Here is a 19,872-nt window from a genome sequence, read left to right as displayed (position 1 = left end):
ATCTGAGGCCCCCTCTAGTGTTGGAAGAGAGTCACGCGCAGCACGCAAGGCAAGCGAAGACACACTGCACCCTATTTCCCCAGGGGCCTCCCAAAACGAAAATACCTCCGGTCCATGCGTGTGGAAGGAGAATCAATGAGAGAAGTGTCTAACCATAATTAATATTTCACATTCCTGCTGTGATTCACAGAGTTGTTAGCCTCTCGTGCAGTACTTCCCTTCTCTGTCATTTACTGCTGGGTTGTTTTTAGAAGATTAATACTTCGCTATTAAGGAAACAAAATAAAACACAGAATGCGTGTAGGGGCTTTATTTACTTTCCCAAAACAATACACCTCCTTGAAAACAACAGAAAATTATTTTCATGTTTCCAAACTGCCTATTCTGCTTTTAGGGAAGTTCTCGGTAAACACTATGTATTTCCTAAAATATACTTAAATTTATTATATTTGGGAATCAGAAATTTTAAACTACTTATACTTTAAGACTCACCTAATCTGTGAATTTGCTAACAAACTCTGGAGAAGGAGGTGGGAAGTGTTGCCCTGAGGGCAAACACTGGCTACGAAGAAGACGATGTACAGGAATTCTCAGAAGTTCGCAGAGAAGGGCACTACATAAATCCAATGACGTCATCTCGAATACTTTAAAAACCAATTGATTAAAAGTAGGGGGAGTTAAAAAATAGTCGTTTTTCACTCTTCTTTCTCAGCAGAAGCCTTTGTGCCTTTCTGCCTGTTACATTACAGAGGTTTGGGGTTAAGAACAAGCATTACTGTTAAGGGGAAAATAAAAAATCCTTCTTTCTCAAGAAAACAAAACAATACAATCTTGGGCACGAGTGGGCAGACGAACACCTTTTTAAACTCGCGACTTTCATCTTCCTGAAAGTTAGGAGCACAGTGAAAATTTGGAAGTTCAGTGGGTGTTGAAACAAGTTTATTCTGTGTTAACTTTATTTAAATAAATGCCTAGTTTGTCATTCAGGAGAGCCTAGCGCTTCTCTGCATTGATCTTGCTTTCTGTTTTCAAACTTGTCACTTGCAAATGTTACAAGTTAAAAGCACAGGCTGTCTAAAGTAAGTTAAATAAAACTGTTTACAATTGGCCTCAACTTTCGAGATAGCTGTATTCAAATGAATAGGACGCAGCATTTTTAAAGTGCAACACATACTCTTTTGGCTCAACATGAAAAATTATACAACTGGAAATTACTGCAGTCATTTCTCTAAGGACACATCTCGTGAAAAGCTGTTGTGAAAGTTAGCTATGAAATTATAAATTATGAGAAACACTGAAAAGTCATTTAAAATGAGTATAAAAATGCAATTACAAATAAAACCAGAGTGGGAGAGGTAGCATAAAGTAAATAAAATCAAATAAATACTGTACAGTAACATACAAAATTTTGCTTATAAAAAATTGAAATCTGGTTTTAAAACATCCATTTTCCCTTCTTTTGAGGGGTTTACAATGAAATTAAAATTTAGGCCTGGAGTCTCTGTAAAGATTTTCCAAATGTTATTAATTACTGGCATTGCTTTTTGCCAAAACCTCTCTGATCTGTCGGTCTAGTTCACTTATTATTCGATCCTCGTGATTATACACACCCGTCCTCATCAAAGTATCCCTTTCTTCTATGAGTCGAGTCAAATAATCATCCAAACCTTCTTCCAGGGTATTGCCACGTGGGCTGTCCATTTTTCCACTCGCAATCTCTCTGGAATCCTGGTACTGTTTCTGTTCTTGTTGCCTTAACCTGAGAAGTCAAGAACAAATGCCACTCTAAGCAGGCAACAAGTGCTGTTTTGGTTTTTGATTTTTTTTTAGTTAACAAAACACTGTTTCAAAAAATGATTTAATGGGAAATTATGTCTGTAGCATTATTTTCAGGAAGATAACAAAAACCAGTATTCCGCTTGGCTAGCCAGAGTCCTCATGCTCATAAAAGACAGTTTTGAAAACAATACTTGTTTTTCTAATTATAAAATAGACACAAACTGTAGCAGTTCTAGAAATACACACACACAAAATCGTGATGATCTTATCCAGAGATAACCAATCTAAGTAATAATTTTCTGTATTTCTTTTCAATTAAAAATGTGTATGTACCTTAAATAGTTTTCTAAAAAATTCATCAATTTTTTAGTATAGAGGCAAGGCTGTATACTACTTTTTTCCCCACTTATAAAATGTTTTCCTACATCTTTCAGTGTCTTCTAAAGGGCTTCACCACATTCCTTCACTTGGAGGTACCCTTCTTTAATCACCCTTTATTGCTGGTCTTTAGGTTGTTGGTAAATCTTTGTTTTTGTTGTTTTGAACAAAATTTCCTGAAGTCACTCAACAAATATCTGTATGTACCCAACAGTGCTAGGTGTTGGGGATACTGCAGTGGACTCAAGAGGAAAACTCTTTACTATTACAGAGCTTTTATCACCAAGTGTTTGTAGAAAGTGACATTGTTTCCATGTGAATGCCTGGTTCAGACGGCATGTACCTTTTAAGATTTTGTATGTTTGTGACGCCTCATCTAGGAGTCAGAGAAGGGACAGCAGGTACCAGACTGGGACCTGGGTGTTTCCAGTGGAATACTGTTAATCACGTGGCCTTGCGAATGTTAAGTATACTTACTATACTTTCCCCCAGTGATTGTTAACACCAACTTTGGACAGCCGAGTATGTTTTAATTGAGTATGTACAATTAAGAGATAACTTCATACTCCTTTATGCAAGTGGCTACAAAAATGTTTTAATTTGCAACTACTCCTAAATTTTATCTTTATAAATGGGAAGGGTGAAGCAGTTGAGTCTAAGCCCCTGCTTCTGAATGGTCTTCAGGATAAGTACGCCCATGAGGACCAAATCCACTTCTGAATTTATGCAGAGTGGGGAAGAGGCAGAAGAGCCAGTGAGGAGAGTCCTGCACTCACAGACAGGGAGGACTTGGCCCCAGAAAGGGTGTAGGACTGTTGATAGTATATACTTTGGTTTCTTCATATGATCCCTTAAGATTCCCCACAAAAGAACATGAAACTGAACTATCCAGTCCAAGATGGACATCAAACATCTCCATCTGTTCTAAGAGAAAAAAACCTAAGTAGTCAAAGCACTGTGCTTTGGGACTCGGGTGGCAATCAAGTGGTTAATGGGACAGGGGTACAAATTAGAGCAATCCCTGTGGATGTTCCCTCTACTTTAATTCTTAGAGCTTTCTTGGACAAAGAGGTCCTGTATGCAAACTAGTAAGATACAACCTCAAACTATGTATGAGAAAGCCCAGCCATTTTCTTGTTCATCTGTTGATGCATGAAGGATACACAGAATTTTTACACCAGTGATAGACGGTCCCTACTGCATCTTTACTAAAATGCAAATCACCAATCAGGCTCACAGTAGAATTTTAGAACCTTGTAGCTGAAGAAACCCACAAAGTTAACAAGGGAAACTTGACGGCCCTGACTGACACTATGTCTGGACTTCACCTGCACACTCTTGTCACTAGGAACCTACGACTTTGTGGAAGTGTTCTGCAGAACGTTCCTTCTTATACTGAACTTGGTATGTCGCCTTATCCTTTCCATCCGCTGGCTATGATTCTGTTCAAGAGGGGCACCTACTTCTCTTTAACTTGGGAGCCCTCCAGATACCTGGAAGCTATCTAATGCTTTGTCCTAGAGTTCTCACGTTCAACTTACCTCTCTCCTGACCACCTTTTTGGTCACATTCCCCTGGAAGCTCTCTAGGAAGCTGGCTGATCTGAAAACGTGTTGCACATCGGTACGAACACCCAGGAGTGGTGGAACCAATGCGGAGTTGTGAACACTTCTACCAATGGCCCTGTGAGAGCCACGTCACACTGTTGCTAGCGGTCCCGTGCGTCCTCCCAGCCTTCCTCACATCAACGGTCTGCTCCTGTCTTTCCCATCACTTATGAGGTCTGCCTTATAATTCATACAGGGGGCTCTTGGTTCTAATGTACTCAGTGGTTTAAGTCCTTGCTAAATCCTAATTTATTAAGATATTAACGATAAGACTCAATTTTGCACAATCTGCAAATTTGATAGCCAAATAGCTATCTGCATTTAAGCCACCAAAACCGTGCTTAGCAAACAGCAGAAGCTTAATACCTATATACTAAACTAAACTAAAACCACAAAAAAGAAAAAAATACTGTATGTATATGACAGCAAAATTTTAGAAGGCAAGGGTCACGTTATTTATAACATCTTCCATGTCTATAACACAGTGGTAGGTTCTCCTACTGGAACTCCCATTTCTGTATGGGGGAGAAAAAGGGAATTTTTTGGTTATTATACCTGTTTAATTCATTTCTGATATCCAACAATTCTTGTCTCTCGGTCTTCACCGTATCTTTTTCCTCAGCAGCCAGGTAACGGAGCCTCATCTGTTCCAGTTCTTCTTGCTGTTTTTTAAGTCGAGCCATTTGACTTTCTTGCTCCCGCTGGAAAGAAAGAAATAAGCCAGAACTCGAATGTGAGGAGTAAATATATTTTGTACGACCTTGACTTGTGATCATAATCCCGCTGGACAGGACCCATGACACAGCCATGCGCTCTCATTCCGAGACGCACACTGTCTGGAAAGGGCCAGGTTCTGTCGAACAGCGCCGTCGTCTTGCGGCCAGCCACAGCCGTCCAGGGCGCAGTCCGTGACTGAGGTTAGCGAAAGGCCGTAAGAGAACCCGAGGTGCAGGCAGGAAGAGTCTGCTGGCAACACAATGAGTTGCCACAAGGACCAGTGGCAAAAGCATCTAAGAAACGGTTAATTATACAAAAAGATACACCGCGAAAAACCAAATGAACGGTCTCTGCACTGGTCACTAATTCCTCGTCCACCTCAGGTCATCATACACCTTTCTACTCTTTACGTTCACACAAGAACCTGCACATAGGACAAACTGTCTTTAAAATAAATGTGCAACCGTCCCCAGAGTGGATATCCACGGTTGAGTCAACCCCTCTCTCAGTAATGGGACGCGTCTGGTACCACAGGTGGGGCTGCGAACACCCCATCATCACACAGAGTCAGCTCGTGGTTCTTTGCACAGATTTCTGTAGGGATGGGTGCTCTGCTTTCGTTAGGACCGAAACCCCAAAGGGGAGAGCTCTATCAGTAGGTATATGTCATCCTCTGTTTTTCAACATAAACTTTTTTTACCGTTATTGGTAAACAGAGTTCTTACACATGCTAAGTGTACAGGGTGATAAGATTTTACAGAGCAAACTACTCCATGCAGATCATGAAACAGAAGCCCCCTGTGCTTCCTCCGACCCACTAACCACCCCTCCTTTCCTCAAGATAACTGCTGCCCTAATTTTTTACGCCACAAATAAGACGTGACTGCTTGAACTTCACAGAAATGGAATTCTAGGTATTACTTCACGTGTGGCTTCTTTAAGTTAACACTGTTTTGCAGATTGATTTGTATTCGGTAGAGCTGATGATTGCCGTTACTACATAGTATTACACTGGATGAACATACAATCTTTTCATTCCGCTGTGGAGGGCACTCGGGGTTAGTTTGAAGTTGTGTTCTCTAACGCTGATGTAAATATTACTGTACATGTCTACGGGCTCATGTTTGTATGCCTTTCTATTGGGTATATACCTAGGATTCAAACAGAAGGGCCATAGGGTAGGAGAAATTCAGTATTAATAAGCACTGTTTTCAAAGTAGTAGTACTAATTTATACTTCCCTATGAGCATTCCAGTGCTCTATATTCTTACCAGTACTTGGTAATATAATTCTTTCTGCATTTAAACCATTTTGATAGGTTTATGTGGCGGTATCTCGCTGTAAATTTATTTTGCATTTTTTTCCAAGACTAATGAGGTTGAACACGGTTTAGTATTTAAACGGCATTCTTCTTTTGTAAAGTTCCTGTTCAACCATGTGGCACTTTGCTCTACTTGGTTATGCATTTTTCCTTACTGATATATTTATGTACCTTATATAGACAGGGATAAGTCTTTTGTTGGTTATTTAAATTGCAAATATTTTCCACTAGTTTTGTCTTGCCTTTTCATTTCTGTAATGGTGTTTTTTACTTAATTTTAACATAGTCCAAATTTATTCTTTTCTAGCTAGTGCCTTCTATGTCCAATTTAAGCAATTTTTTGCCTGCCTCAGTCTTGAAGAGACTCTTGTATGAAGATGCTCTTTTATACCATCTTGAAGCTTCATTTAGATCAATAATTCATATGCAATGGGTTTTGAGTATGTGTGAGATCGTTTCTTTCTTCCCCCCATAGAGCTTCAACTGACATGGCAACACTTACTAAAAAAATATCCTCTCCTACTGCTTGGCAGTAACACCACTCACGACTCTCTAACCTGATCTATTTCTCTACCTTTGCATTAAATCATACTGCCTTAATACTGTAACTTTTAAAATAATCGATCTTGATAAGTGATAGTCTATTTTCATATAAATCTGTTTCTATGGCTAGGGAAAAAAAAGGCCCCTGGGATTTATGATTATGCCTAATCTTCAGATCACCTTGGCCAAAACCATTATCTTTACAATACTGATTTTGTCATCAGTGAACACTGTTTACTTCTTCAATTATGTAGGTCTTATTTAATTTCACTGAATGTTTTATACTTTTCTATATACTAAGGGTAACAATTTTCTTAGAATATGCTCCGAGGTATTTCTTCTTTTGAGATGTTATTGTAAACGGCAGAGTTTTTAAATTCTCGTTTTCTATTTGGCTCTAGTATAGAGAATTAACATTGACATTTGGTTTCCAGCAAACTTGCTAAACTCACTAATTCTAGATCTTCTGTAGATACTTTTTGGTTTTCTAAGTGTGTCATCTACAAATAATAGCAGTTTTATTTTCTCCTTTCCAACTAATAAACCCTTTTGATTTTTTTCTCCTTTGTTTTCTTAAGGTGGTAAACCACCATGTTTGCTTTTGTTTAATAAACCCTGTTGTGATTGTTATAAGTGGTTTATCAATGTTCCTGGGACTGTCCAATTTATTTTGTTCTTGTAATGTCCTTGTCAGATTTGGGAATCAAGATTATGCTAGTCTCATTTAGAAAAGAGGAGTGTTCAGTCTTCCTACTTCCTGAAACAGTTTGTCTACAATTAGTGGTATTTCTAAAATTTTTACTAAAATTCAAATGTGTAGCCATCTAGGCCTAGAGCCTTTATATGAAAGTTTTTCATTACAGATTGAATTTCCTTAACAGCTATCCAATGAATATTTTCTATTTCTTCTTGTGTCAGTTTTGTAAGTTCTGTCTCTCAAGTTTACAGAAAATTTTTATTACCATTCTCTTATCTCTTTCAATGACTATGAGATCAATAGCCCTGTGTCCCCGTTTTATTCTTGATGTTGGAAGTTAGGGCATATTCTTTTTGTCCTTGAACACTGCCATGAAGGACGTCTTTTCAAGAAAGAACGTTTTGCTTTGTTGATTCTGTTGTATATTTTCCCATTTCCTTAATTTTTATTCATCCCTTTCTTCTAACTGCCTTAATTTCTTATTCTTACCACCTGAAAGGAATATTTAAAGAATATTTTTTTTGCTTTTCTTATTTTTTAAGTGCACTCAAGGTTATAAAATTTCCCGCTAAGCACAGTTTGCATTAAATCTCCTGTCTTGATATGCTGTATTATTTTTTGGTTCAAAACATTTTCTAATTTCACTTGTGGTTTTCAGTTCAGCTATGGGTAATTAGAAGTGAAGTACTTAATTTTCAATCATTTGGGGATATGAGCTTTTCGTTATTAATTTTTAGATTAATCTCACTGTGGACAGAAGATACTCTCAATTACAACCTTATGAAATTTGTTGAGAATAGTGTGATCTTGCATGTGAGCAATGTGGCTAAATGTTCCATGTGTACTAGAATATGTGTATTTTAGATTTCTTATAAAATATTCTATATATACCAATGGTTGTGTTGTTTAAATCTTCTAAATCGTTACTGCTTTTCTTGTTTGCTCTATCACTTCCTTGGAGAGTTACAGTAAAATGTACCGTTATTAATTTGTCTATCTTTCCTTTAATACTAAAGTTTATTGAGCGATAGAAAGCTTCAGAAGAGAGAGGGGGGACCCGAGAGGGTTGCCTCCTTTTAGTTCTCTTGATTTGTTTGCTTCATATAAATTTGTGGCTGTTGCCAAGTGCACACACAGGTAGAACTGTTGTCATCTTCCAGGTGAACTGACCCTTTTATGATGATGAACACTATCCACGGGTGTCGCCCTGAAGTCTACTTTGCCTGACAAAAGTAGTGCTAGATTGGCTTTCTTGTGATTGGTATTAATGTGGTACATACTTTTCCCTCTTTCAAATTTATCCATTCTGTATCCTTACCTTTAAGCTGTGTCCTTTCTAAGTAGCATACTGCTGTTGTTTTTAGTTTTTCATGTAATATTTGTCTCTAATGACAGTATTTGGTCCATTTTATTTAAAGCAATTGGTCATATAACTGGTTTAAATCTTTACATGTTAGGACGCTGTACTTGTTCCATCTTTTTGATGTTATTCTCTCCTCTGGTCTTTTTTAGATTAATCCTTTGTCTTTTCACCCGTGCCCCCGCCGCCCCCCCTTTTCAGCTTCTTATTATTTCTTAAAAAAGAGTAAAAATGACTAATACAGATCAGGACTTTGACAACTTCACAAATAATGGAACATACTTTAAACATTTTAACTCTATTTGTTCCTCCATCTCTCTTCTACTTTGTCCTTCTAGGTTTTTGTCATGAATTTTAATTCTACGTATATCAAACTCAACAAATGCTGTGAGCGTTGTTTTCTACAATCAATATGTAGTCAGATATTTATTTCCATTGCTGTTTATTCTCCTGTTTTTGTCTGGAATTATTTTCCTTCTGCCTGAAGAACACCTTATATTTTTACTCTAGGTTTGCCATGACAAAGTCTCCCAATTTTTGTTAGTCTGAAAAGTCTTATGTCACTGTTACTTACGAAGAACATTTTCACTGCATACAGAACTTGAGGTTGGCAGTTATTTTCTTTCAGTACTTCACGGATCTTACTCTATTATCTTGTGAATTCCTTCGCTGCTGTTGTAAAGTCATCTGTCTGGATTGTTGCTCCCATGAAGGCCATGTCTTCCTGTACCTCCATCCCTTACGGTTTTCATTGCTTTTTTGTCAATTTTACTATTATGAATCTAGGAATGTTTTACTTTGTATTTATTCTGTTTAGAGTTCATAAATAGTCTTCAATCTGTAAACTGATACCTTTTGCACTTTCAGAGAATTCTCACCTAGTTCAAATACGGCTTTCTCTTCCATTCTGTTGTCTTCTGAGGGCTTGCTAGAAGCTTAATATTTGTGTCTCCCCCAAATGCATACAGGTTTCCCACCTTTTTGAAAGTTGGTATTACACTGCTTCGTTGTTATGAAAAACCTACATTAGTATGGTTTTTGCTAAACAAATCTAAAGAGGAGTTCCCCTACTACAAAAAAGCCATCATCATACTAATGTAGGTCTTTTGTAAAAGCAAAGTGGCAAAACACCAACTGGGGGAAAGTTGGGGATACTCTCTGCTTTGCACCATTTTGACTTCCAAGAAGTTTTACAGGAACCCTCTACTTTCGGATAGCTGGGGAAATGTGTGTAATGAAACCTAATCCCCATTTTGAGCTGTTAGGGGATGGGGCCTTTGGGAGGTGATTAGGTCATGAAGGTGAGCCCTCATAAATGGGATTACTGCTCCTATCAAAGAGGTCCAGGGGCGCCTGGGTAGCTCAGTTGGTTAAGCGTCTGCCTTCGGCTCAGGTCATGATCCTGGAGTCCCGGGATCGAGTCCCGCATCGGGCTCCCTGCTCAGCGGGGAGCCTGCTTCTCCCTCTGACCCTCCCCCTCTCATGCTCTCTCTATCTCATTCTCTCTCTCAAATAAATAAATAAATAAATCTTTAAAAAAAAAAAAAAAAAAAGAGGTCCAACAGAGCTCCCTGGTGCCTCCACCACATGAGGACGCAGAAAAAAGGTGGCCATTTATGAACTGGGAAGCAGGCCCTCACTAAACATAGAACCTGACCACACCAGCACTATGATCTTGGCCTTCCAGCCCCCACAACTTTGAGAAACCAATCTGTTGTTCGTTAAGTCTGTGGTCTTTTGTTATGGCCGCCCAAACAGACTAAGACAGGGTCTCAGTTACACACAAAAGGGAGTCAGTCTTGTATAGTCTATCCCACGTGACGCTCAAGTTCTTGGCTAAATTTTCCATCTCTCCCCGCCCCACTCCCTTTCAGTTTGGATGCTTTTTATTGACTTCGCCTGAGACATCCTTGGGTCTGCTATATCGAATATGCTGTTAATTCATCTAGTGAATTCTTACACTGCATTTAAAATACTTCTCAGTTCTAGAATTTCTATATCATCCAAAAGATTCCAATCTTTACTACAGTTCTCCATCGTATCACCTATTTTCTAGAACAGAGTGATAGTAGTTATTTCAAATTTGGCTTCTGGTGATTTGGAAATCTGGATTACCTTTGACTTACTTCTACTGAGCCCAAGACATAAAAAGGCATTCCCCAGTGAAACCACACCAGTGGTTAATAAAGAAATGAAAAGATGCTCCAAAGAAGTAATCAAGGATATGAAAACTGAAGCCACAAAGTGATACTATTTCAGACCCACCAAACTGGAAAAAATTAATACATGTTATAATAGCCAAGTGTTGGACATGGTATGAAGAATAACAATTACACAGCACTCTTGGGAACTGAAAAGTTGTACAACCACTTTGGAAAGTAATTTGGCCATATTTAGCAAAGCAGAAGAAACCAGTGAACTCTTTTACCAGAAACTCTACTTTTTGATATAAACTCTAGAGAAACTTGGGACACATGCAAAAATTTTCAGTGTTGTCTTATTCTAAGTTAAAAAAAAAAAATCACTGAAAAAGGACTGGATAAATTGTGCTATGTTCATATATTTGTTTTATAAAGCAATAAAAATGAACTATAGCTAAATCTTAAAAGCAATTTTAACTCATACAATGTAGACAACAGAATGATTCCATCTATATATAAAGTTCAAAAACACACAAAAGAAAAGCAAAGGAAGAATAAATACCAAATTTAGGCAAGTAGTCCGTCACCTCTGGAGGGGCTGCAGTTGAGAAAAGGCACACGGAGGGCTTCTAAAGCACTGATAATGCTCTGTTTCTTAAAATAGAAGGTGGTGGTTGGGATGTATAAGAATCTTTTTTTTTCCCCTCCTTTTTGGACTGTTAGGATAGATTTCTTTTAAAAAGTTAATTATTAAAAAAGAAAGGACAAGAAAGCTCAACAAAAATATATCAAATTGTTACCTCTAGCTGAGGAGGGGATAAGATTACTGGTGATTACTATTTTCTGTGTTATGCAGTGTTGCAAAATTTGCATTTGTTTACAATTAAGCAAGCATAATTACAAGCAGGAAAAAAAATACTAAAAGCCAATTATATGATGTTAGCTTACTCTGTAAAATTGTCACTTTATGAAACTGGAAACATTCTAGTTCTAAAATATTGAAGAAAAGCCTTTAAATGCCTCGCATTTTTCTTCAAGTATATGGCATTAATAATCATCACACATGCATGCACAAAAATTAGAGGTTAGAGAAAGAAATCCTCTCTGTTGCCAGGTGCTCTGGGTTAAGGGCTCCTCCATCAAGTGAGTATAATCTTTACTTTGCCTTAGCTGCCTATAAATCCAGAGAGGAGATGTAAACATGCATACACTAGACTAAACAGCGGCTAAAAAGTGACCACTACTGACTCTCCCACTCACACATACCATGTAAGTCTGTGGGAAAAACTTACAACGAAACTAAGGAACTCAAGTCAAGTTTTCTGAAAATAACCCAGAGCTGACAAGTCAGTAGGAGGGCCTGGACGGTTTCAAGACACAGTTTTTAACCAAGACTTGGACCTCCAACTGTTTTCTTAAACAAAGATTTACATCCCCTCCTTGGCTAAATTACTTATAAATTAATCAAATTAATTACCCCGAGTGGATAAGCAGGAGGCTGGACAAGATAGTGCTGATGTCAGCCAATGAAGTCTGTGTTGTTTTAACTAAATACATCAGAGCTTAGTTTTAAACAGATCTACTGTGCACAAATATGGTAAGGGACCCACATCCTACCCCAAATCTTCCTTCTGTTTCCTGTCCTGGGAACAAATGTACCTAGTTTTAATGGATCTGACATAATGAAAATGTTAAATTTTCTCCACCAACAAATTCATAACTCTTAATGACTGATTATTATTTTTTTTTAGAAGTAGTGGCTTTTATTCTACCTAATTATTTTCTAGGGTGACAAGAAATGTTTTTAAACATATTATTTAGAAAACAAAAGTTAAAGCGACAACCTTGAGTAACTGTAGAACAAGGAAACTCAAGTGTTTGGGTTTAAAAATATTTCTACAGTGTATCTTCATGGACTGGGGGGAAAAGAAACTAAATTTCCCCGTAACTGTCTAACAATCAGAATTCTTTAAAGATCTATGCTACACACTGTAACAAAGATATCAAATCCAGAATGTCTGGGGCTCATTTCCTTGTTTTCTAAGTTCGGACCCATTTAATGTTCTATTTTACAGCCGTCTTCCCCGTTTGCAAAGACCAACAATAACAACACAAAATTACAGCTTGGAAACACAGATTTTTATGGTCGTGAGGCAGAAGAAAAGATTTTTTTTTTTCTAAATCATTAGAAGAGTATGATTTTTTAATTCACAAATTGACTATACTGGGTCACCTTTGAGTAATGGAAATCTGTTTAAACATTCTTTTGGCAATAGGCACCAAGCATTAGATCTTATTTCCAAGCTTTACCAGCTGGGTTTTGTCATTAACATTTATTAACAATCTAAGATATGGCTTTCCCCGTCTAATCCGTACTACACAAATGTTTTGTATGGCCCTCCAGAGGATTTTGCTGTGACAAATTACTGGCAGAGATTATAGCCCCGTGGCTATTCACCAGAGGCAATGTAAAATTAACATGGTACTAATCCAATTTAAACAAGAAGTTGCACAAACAGTCCTCTGCACAAAAGCAGATAGAGGATTCCAATTTTATATTCAAACACAATAAATGTGTTTTTAATAAAAAGTTCTAAAAAAATTGGATTTTCACACATATGAATTGTGCCTATTTGATGAAGTTATTCATTTTAAACCTGCAAAAAATAGTTAGTGGCTCTTGCATTTCTTCCTAAGTGCCGAACCTCAAAAGTCGTCTGTAGACCATCAGTGATGCCTAGTGACCTCAAAGTTTGTTTACAGTGTTGTTTCCAAAGCAGAAAGTTTGTGGGATAAGGAACAGAATTACTCTGCAGGGAAGATCACTGCACTCAAAGAATAAGACTCTTTTCTTGAGCAAATAGTTCAGAGGTGAGCCAATAATGTAGGGCTGTTTTCTTCTTAATACAGACACTAACTCCAAGGGAAGCATCTGACTTTTGTGAAGATAACCTCTCTGTTCGGAGGAACAAACACCAAAATTACTTTGCCCATGGTTTTTAGGCAAGAGGGTAGAAAAGACATAGGAAGAAAGGGTAAACAGAAAAGAAGGGATTAAATGAGAAGAGCAAGAAATAGCAAAAGTGTACAAGGACCGCCTGTGATAGGAAGGAAGGGCAGGTGGGTGGCAGCCTTTTTGAGACAATTCTAATGAAATTCTGTTTCAGTAATTAGGGCATTTCCTTTGGAGAAAAGAGTCATCACTAATCAACAGCTAATACTTTTCTACCTTTTCAGTACTGATTCTGGTAATGGCTTCTAATGAATTACCATTCTCTGAGTCTCTGAGCCTTCACTACGTAACTTTTCTTCAGCTGCAGGCACCATCTTCCACGTCTTCCCCATCTACTCTTGGTTGTAAGACTGGAAATGATAGCAAATCTGATCGTGGTATTTCAAACACTCTTTCAAACACTGTCCCCTTAGCTTTGAGGGAGCTGGGTATACAATGGTAAGCCCACTGTCCTCTTATTTTTCTATTTTGGGGCTAACTTCATTTGGATATCTCACCACCCTGCTAGACCCTGGAGAACTATCAGTCCTCCCAGCTGGACGCGGGGTTCCCCATGAGACAGCGCCGCTCTGTGGGGAGCATCCACTCGTGTGCAAGGGGCACCATAGGCTCCCAGTAAGGACAGGCTGACAGAAAGAGGGAAAGGGAGAACTACAGACTCCATGCTCTCTCATCTCTTTAGGACGTTCTACAGATTCTCTGGTGTATCTGCACGTTTAGGATTTTTTTTTTCCTTCTATACAGTTTTCTAAAGAACATCTATAAAACTACCATGTAAATACAAAGTACTGTTATTACTCAAACTATATCCTACCCACTTCCCTGTTGCTATTACTATATAACCACATCCGCCGCTTCTGTAGACTTAAAAATCTGAAATTGTTGACTAGAACACCGTAGTACCAAATCCCTCCAATATTTTTCTGTCCCCAAAAATATCCAAAGCTACCAACCCATTAGGTCCCCGCTGCCACAACAGTTTTAGGGCTCCGTTCCTTTTAACGGTTAACCATGTATTGAGCACATCCTAGTACCAAACCTGTATTAAACGCTGTATAAACCACTCATTCAATTCTCAGAACCACCTGTGAGGAGAAATTAGTCTCCTCATTTGTACGGTGAAAAATCAAGAGGTAGAGCCAAGATTCACCTCACCTCTCAGGGCAGGTTCTAAACCACCTCTGAGAGAATTTGAATCCCGTCACTTTTAACAGCTACTCCCAACGCATTATTTCCTCGTTCCCAATTCCTCGGGCTTCTCCACCTTGTACCGTATGTAACCTAAGGCCCTTGGCATCGTGGCTTCAGCTTCTTCCTGCTCGAAGTCACTCAGTTCTCACCGTCAGAGCTTGCCTATCTAAGTCAGGGATGCCACTTTCCTGGCTGGGATGTGCCAAACCGTGACTTGTGCCTCAGTACTTTGTCAGAAATCCCTAAAGCCTTCCCTGGCTCCCTTTGTTTTTCTTGAAATTCTTGCATTATTTGGCTTCTAGGGAATAAAAAGATAACATGAAAAAAGGGGAAAGAGCCCGGACTCCAGTCCTCGGCTGCTCGCTCATGATCTGTGTGAGCAGGTGCACCTGACTTAACTTCTCTAAGTCTCAGTGTCTTTCGTCTGGAAGATGGAAATAAAATTACCTGCCGCAGAGGGATCTTGGTTAGGGTGAAATGACAAGAAGTGAGCGGCTGGAAATCACTGTCATGATCACCCTCTTTCTAGCTGCTGCCTCCAGCATCAGCTCTCCTCTGTCCTCTGCAAACCTAAGGATACTCAGTTCTGTCTGCCACGGCTTTAATTCTCGCCTCTGCAAGGGAGTCCTTGCTCTGTTCTTAAGCCCCATCAGCCTCCCTACACCGGATCCATATTTCTGACTGCTTGCTGAATTTCTCTCTGCAGAAGTTAAAATGTCCAACTTTGCAAGTCCTATCTCCTTCTCATCTTAATACTGCATTTCCGTACTGGAAAACTATTTCCAGATGGTAAGGCTTTAGCCTTGGCCATCAACTTTGACTTTCTACTCCGCATTAAAATCAGGTAGATGGTGCTACACACCATCTACCAAAACTACTTTTTTTTTCTTTTTTTTACAAGAATCTGTGTGTCCCGTTCCCACTGAAGTTCCAGTCCTTATCGCCCAAAATGACCACTACAAGGGGTCCTTCTCTGGGGTCCAAGTACAGTCTGTGCTTTCCAACTCCGTGCCTGTTTGCCATAATCATTTCAGTGATTTTATTTCCAGCATTTCCCTCACTACTTTCCTCAATCACAACCCACTCACCAGAGGTCTATCTCAAATACCTCCTCTTCCACAACACCTTTCTTAAGTGCTATAAAATAGATGTACTTTCCTCTCCTGACTACTCTGGATGGTTCTTCTCGGGCTCTTTTAAATATAAATGTTATACTTGTACTTTTCTTCCCTACTACTAAATTGCAAGCTCCCTGAGGGAAAGACTTAAGTTTTACCTACATCAATAAATCTAGGACAGTAGCTTCAATACAGGAGGCCCCCAGTTACACTCATCTATCCTTAGTCCTGTGAACTTTCATGGTCATTCTGTGTCATCTCAACTCTTCTAGGAGCTATGTTAAGGCAAATTGTACTATTAATTCTCCTGTAGTCTTGGACATAATTCTCTATGAGGGCAGGAAGCGATTAATACGATACCACAAAGATGTTTAATAGCATTTAATGGTCATGGAGACAGATATAAAGAATACAAATTTGAAAGGCCCTATGTGCCAAATTTCATTCAGAATAAAACTGTTAAAAAAAAGGCAGAAGTTAGAATAAAGCTAACCATTACTGGTCCTTAAAAGTGTGAGGTCAAGTAGGTTGGAGTCTAGAAAACCTTGCTCACATTTTACTTGATCTTAATCATCTGAGGAAATTGCACCCCAAAATAAGATTAATTTCTCCTGAGGCTTACGGCATTTGTTATCAAGTAGGAAGAAGGAGGGGGAAGAAAAGTAACCTAAGAAGAACTCAGGAAACCACTATCACTTTTTAAATTCTTGTAAAATTATGCAAAAATTGTCTCTCCTTTTCTTCGTTGAATAAATGCCTATGTCTTCTAGGAATAACATTTAAAATAAGCTCTTCAGTTGGAGGACATGTTAAATTTTTTAAGTTATTCTTAAAGTTCTCTCCTGAACAGTACTTTCAATGGAAGGAATTTATACTAAGAGGAAAAAAAATGGGCATTTTATAAGTGAAAGTAAAATAAATTATTCCCACTTTCTTCTGGGGAGGATAGTTGGCTATTTAAAAAAAAAAAAAAGAGACCTAAAAGCTCTTTTTTTTTTTTTTAATTAAGATTAAAAGATCTTTAAAAAAGCCCCTAACCTCCTAATGTCAGAAATAGCCCTGGAAATTGAAATGGACACATCTGAACATAAGACATATTGCCAAATACACATACTTGTAAAGAATCAAGGGACAAAAAGACATAAAACGAACAATCCATCATCAGCTATAAACTACATACCTGTTTAAGTCTGGCAAGTTCTTTCAAAGCTCGTCCCCACTGCTGCTTGTAATGCAGTTTAGACTTAGTTGCAGATTCCAACTTCCTTTCAAGTTCAACCTAACAGTGATTAAAATCGTATCAAGTGAAACACTATACCACTGTGTACAATCACTGAAAGATAATATATACAAAGAGTCTGGCTTAAGAAAAGAGTTTATATAGTGTAACATACGACATCATCTAAAACTGTTATATAATTTACTATAAATATTATGGCACATGAACATTTTCTTGTTTAAAATATAGTCGTATTTTTACTGCCTAACAGCCTATACTAAAAGGAACTGAATCAGTCTTAACCTCCAGACAGTTACTATAAATGTATTAAAACGTGTAGAGAGTGCAAAACACATTAATTTTTTACAAAAAGCAGTTCTTACTGTTAGCATTCCAATTCAGCAGGCACTCTAAATCTGAGAAACCAAGTTATTCCTTTTGGAGGCCTATCATGACATGGAACTTGGTCTTACAACAAAAAGACCTAGTAGAGATACTTTCATATTTTGGCAAAAATCATAAAATGCTGAAAACAGTGAAACGTTTTATCAGAAAGCAGTTTACTAAGAAAGAGTACAAAGTGAAAAATATTTTAAGAATGTTAAAATAAACCCGAGAGTAGGAAAAATAATGCTCCTAATAACATTCATCTAACTCTTATTTTCTATTTTTCCTCAAATATATAAAGAAAAACATGAAAGTGATTCCATAAAAAAATGGTTATTTATACTTGCAGCAGGCAATCTGTTGTGCATGAACTGAAGCCAACTTGGCTATGTTCTGGAATGTACTCTCTCAGTGTTTCAAACCAAGTACCAAACAAATTCATGAAGCCAACAGACAGTTTTACTATTTAAGTGATAATGTAATAATATGCCTGAATTACAGTAAAATACTGTGACTCTAAACGGGTCTAAGTTTTTTTATATCAAGTCTAGTTTTTCCCATATACACAACTCCTCGTGTTTTGCAGGAAAACAAAACCAAAGGCACTCTCCCAAAATTCAAACGCCAGAAAACTTTCATCTTATTTTCATGTAAGGAAAAGCTGACTGCCAAATTCCCTTCACAAAAGACCAGAACATTCTCTGCAGTAATATATGACTTCATGGAGTCAAGTTCTTTTCTGCTTTACAAATCCCTGGTGCTTGGATTTAAAGGTGTTGACATTTCACAACGAGACTTACACGCCTTAAGTTGAATAACTGTGAGATTATCAAAGATGAACTCTTCTGCTTATGCCCCCCAAATTTATCCATATTACTTAACAATAGGGCATCAGTCAGAGGAATAGCAAAAATCTTTTTATAGCTCTGAGATAAAAGGGTGCTATTTAATTATAAAAGCGATCATGTCCATGGGTCTTGGAGAAGGTGTAGTAGTCTGGATGGGCCCAAGGATGAGGGTTAGGACAGGGATGAAACCAGAGGGATCACATCTACCCAGGGGACTGACTCCACAGAAAAAGTGGGATAAGGTTTTATCAGTTTTGCCATGATTATCAAAATAATTCCCATTTGCATAGTTATTCACGCTTAAATAAACTGTAGTTAGAAAATTTCAGATACAAACCTCACTTTTCTAATTCATTCCTTTGGCCCAATCGATGATTCCTACCTTTATTTTTTTAAGAATATAGGTGCCTCTGTGATTCTAAAGAAACACATGGACCCAATTCCCAGAAACATGCACATGACTGAAGATTTGATACAATTCCAGGGCATTCACAGACCTCGCGTTAAGACATCTCACTGTGAGCAGATCTAAGGCTTGAGCTAGCCTGTACCCTTAGATCATAAGCCCAGTTACAGACTTCTGGTGTGAAAACTCACATCAGGACCTAGAGTCAGTTGAGAGACCCGTGCTCACTGCTGCTCCCATCTCCCTATTTCTATGCCCACAGCTGTCATTCGCTACGAGACGGAGGGCACTGGCTTTGCCTCTGATGCCCTACTCCCTAGTTTGAGTCTGTCACAAGCAACTGTATTGATTTCTCCCTGGAAAAACTTGATGGTTTTCTTCTTTTCCTTTCCTACGGCCATTTCCTTAGCCCAAGTTCTTTTCCTCTTCTCTGGTCTCTTCAGCCTCAAATTTTTTCTATCTACACATCCCACTTTCCTCTCTGCTAAAAAAAATCTACCATCGCTGCTACTTACCTACAGTCCTGAGCCTATACTCCTCTGTCTAGGTTTCACGGTGTTCCAAAATCTCACTTCTGTCCAACTTGCTGAACCTATTTCCTGCGTTTTCCTCAACAGAAGACCCTCTCCTCCAGCCCCCAGGTCCGTGTCCTGTACACCACCTCCTCTGGCCCATTAACTTCCTGAGCCAGTTACTTCTTTTTCTACTCTAACTTAAAACTTGAAGCTTCAGGCTCAGCTACCCCTCCATGAAGCTGTCTTAAATTTTCTAGATTGCAAAGAGTTTCTATCACATTCCTTGGTATTTGATTCACACACAATCACTTAAGGGTGAGTCATCTCCCTAATTTCATTACAAACTCTTTAAAAGTGAGGTCCCAAAGGATAATGTGCTTTTTCTCTTCTCTTTTTCCTCTCATCTTTCCCTTTGCCTTAAGACAGGGGTGGATGAGCAGTAGCTACCAAATGATCTTAAGTACGAAAATTTCAGCGTTTATCTTCATCTTCAGTCTGTCCTACTAAATTATTTTCCATATGTCATTTATTTAAAAACCGAATTATTTTTAAGCTATCTAAGAGACTCCTACCGAAAAGCAAATCATAAACTATTACTGACTTCTTACATAACAAAAGGAATCAGGAATTAT

The 19,872-nt window shown here is 38.2% G+C and overlaps 1 protein-coding gene across 6 annotated transcripts in view; it reads right to left on the bottom strand.

The window, feature by feature from the left end:
- Positions 1 to 295: 295 nt before the first annotated feature.
- Positions 296 to 19,872, bottom strand: part of CEP120 (centrosomal protein 120) — a 64,338-nt gene continuing 44,761 nt past the window's right edge. For all 6 annotated transcript variants that reach the window (XM_036071915.2, XM_036071918.2, XM_036071917.2 and 3 more), the window contains 3 exons: positions 17,046 to 17,144; positions 4,320 to 4,465; positions 296 to 1,759 (listed from right to left, as the gene is read on the bottom strand). In XM_036071915.2, the coding sequence (XP_035927808.1) occupies positions 1,525 to 1,759; positions 4,320 to 4,465; positions 17,046 to 17,144 (480 nt within the window). In that variant the 3' untranslated portion in view covers positions 296 to 1,524. The remainder of the gene's footprint in view (positions 1,760 to 4,319; positions 4,466 to 17,045; positions 17,145 to 19,872) is intronic.

This window comes from Halichoerus grypus, chromosome 2 (assembly GCF_964656455.1).
Source record: "Halichoerus grypus chromosome 2, mHalGry1.hap1.1, whole genome shotgun sequence".
Classification (NCBI taxonomy): Eukaryota; Metazoa; Chordata; class Mammalia; order Carnivora; family Phocidae; genus Halichoerus; species Halichoerus grypus.
The sequence above is the reverse complement of the archived record's forward strand: the minus strand, read 5'-3'. Positions and strand labels throughout refer to the sequence as shown.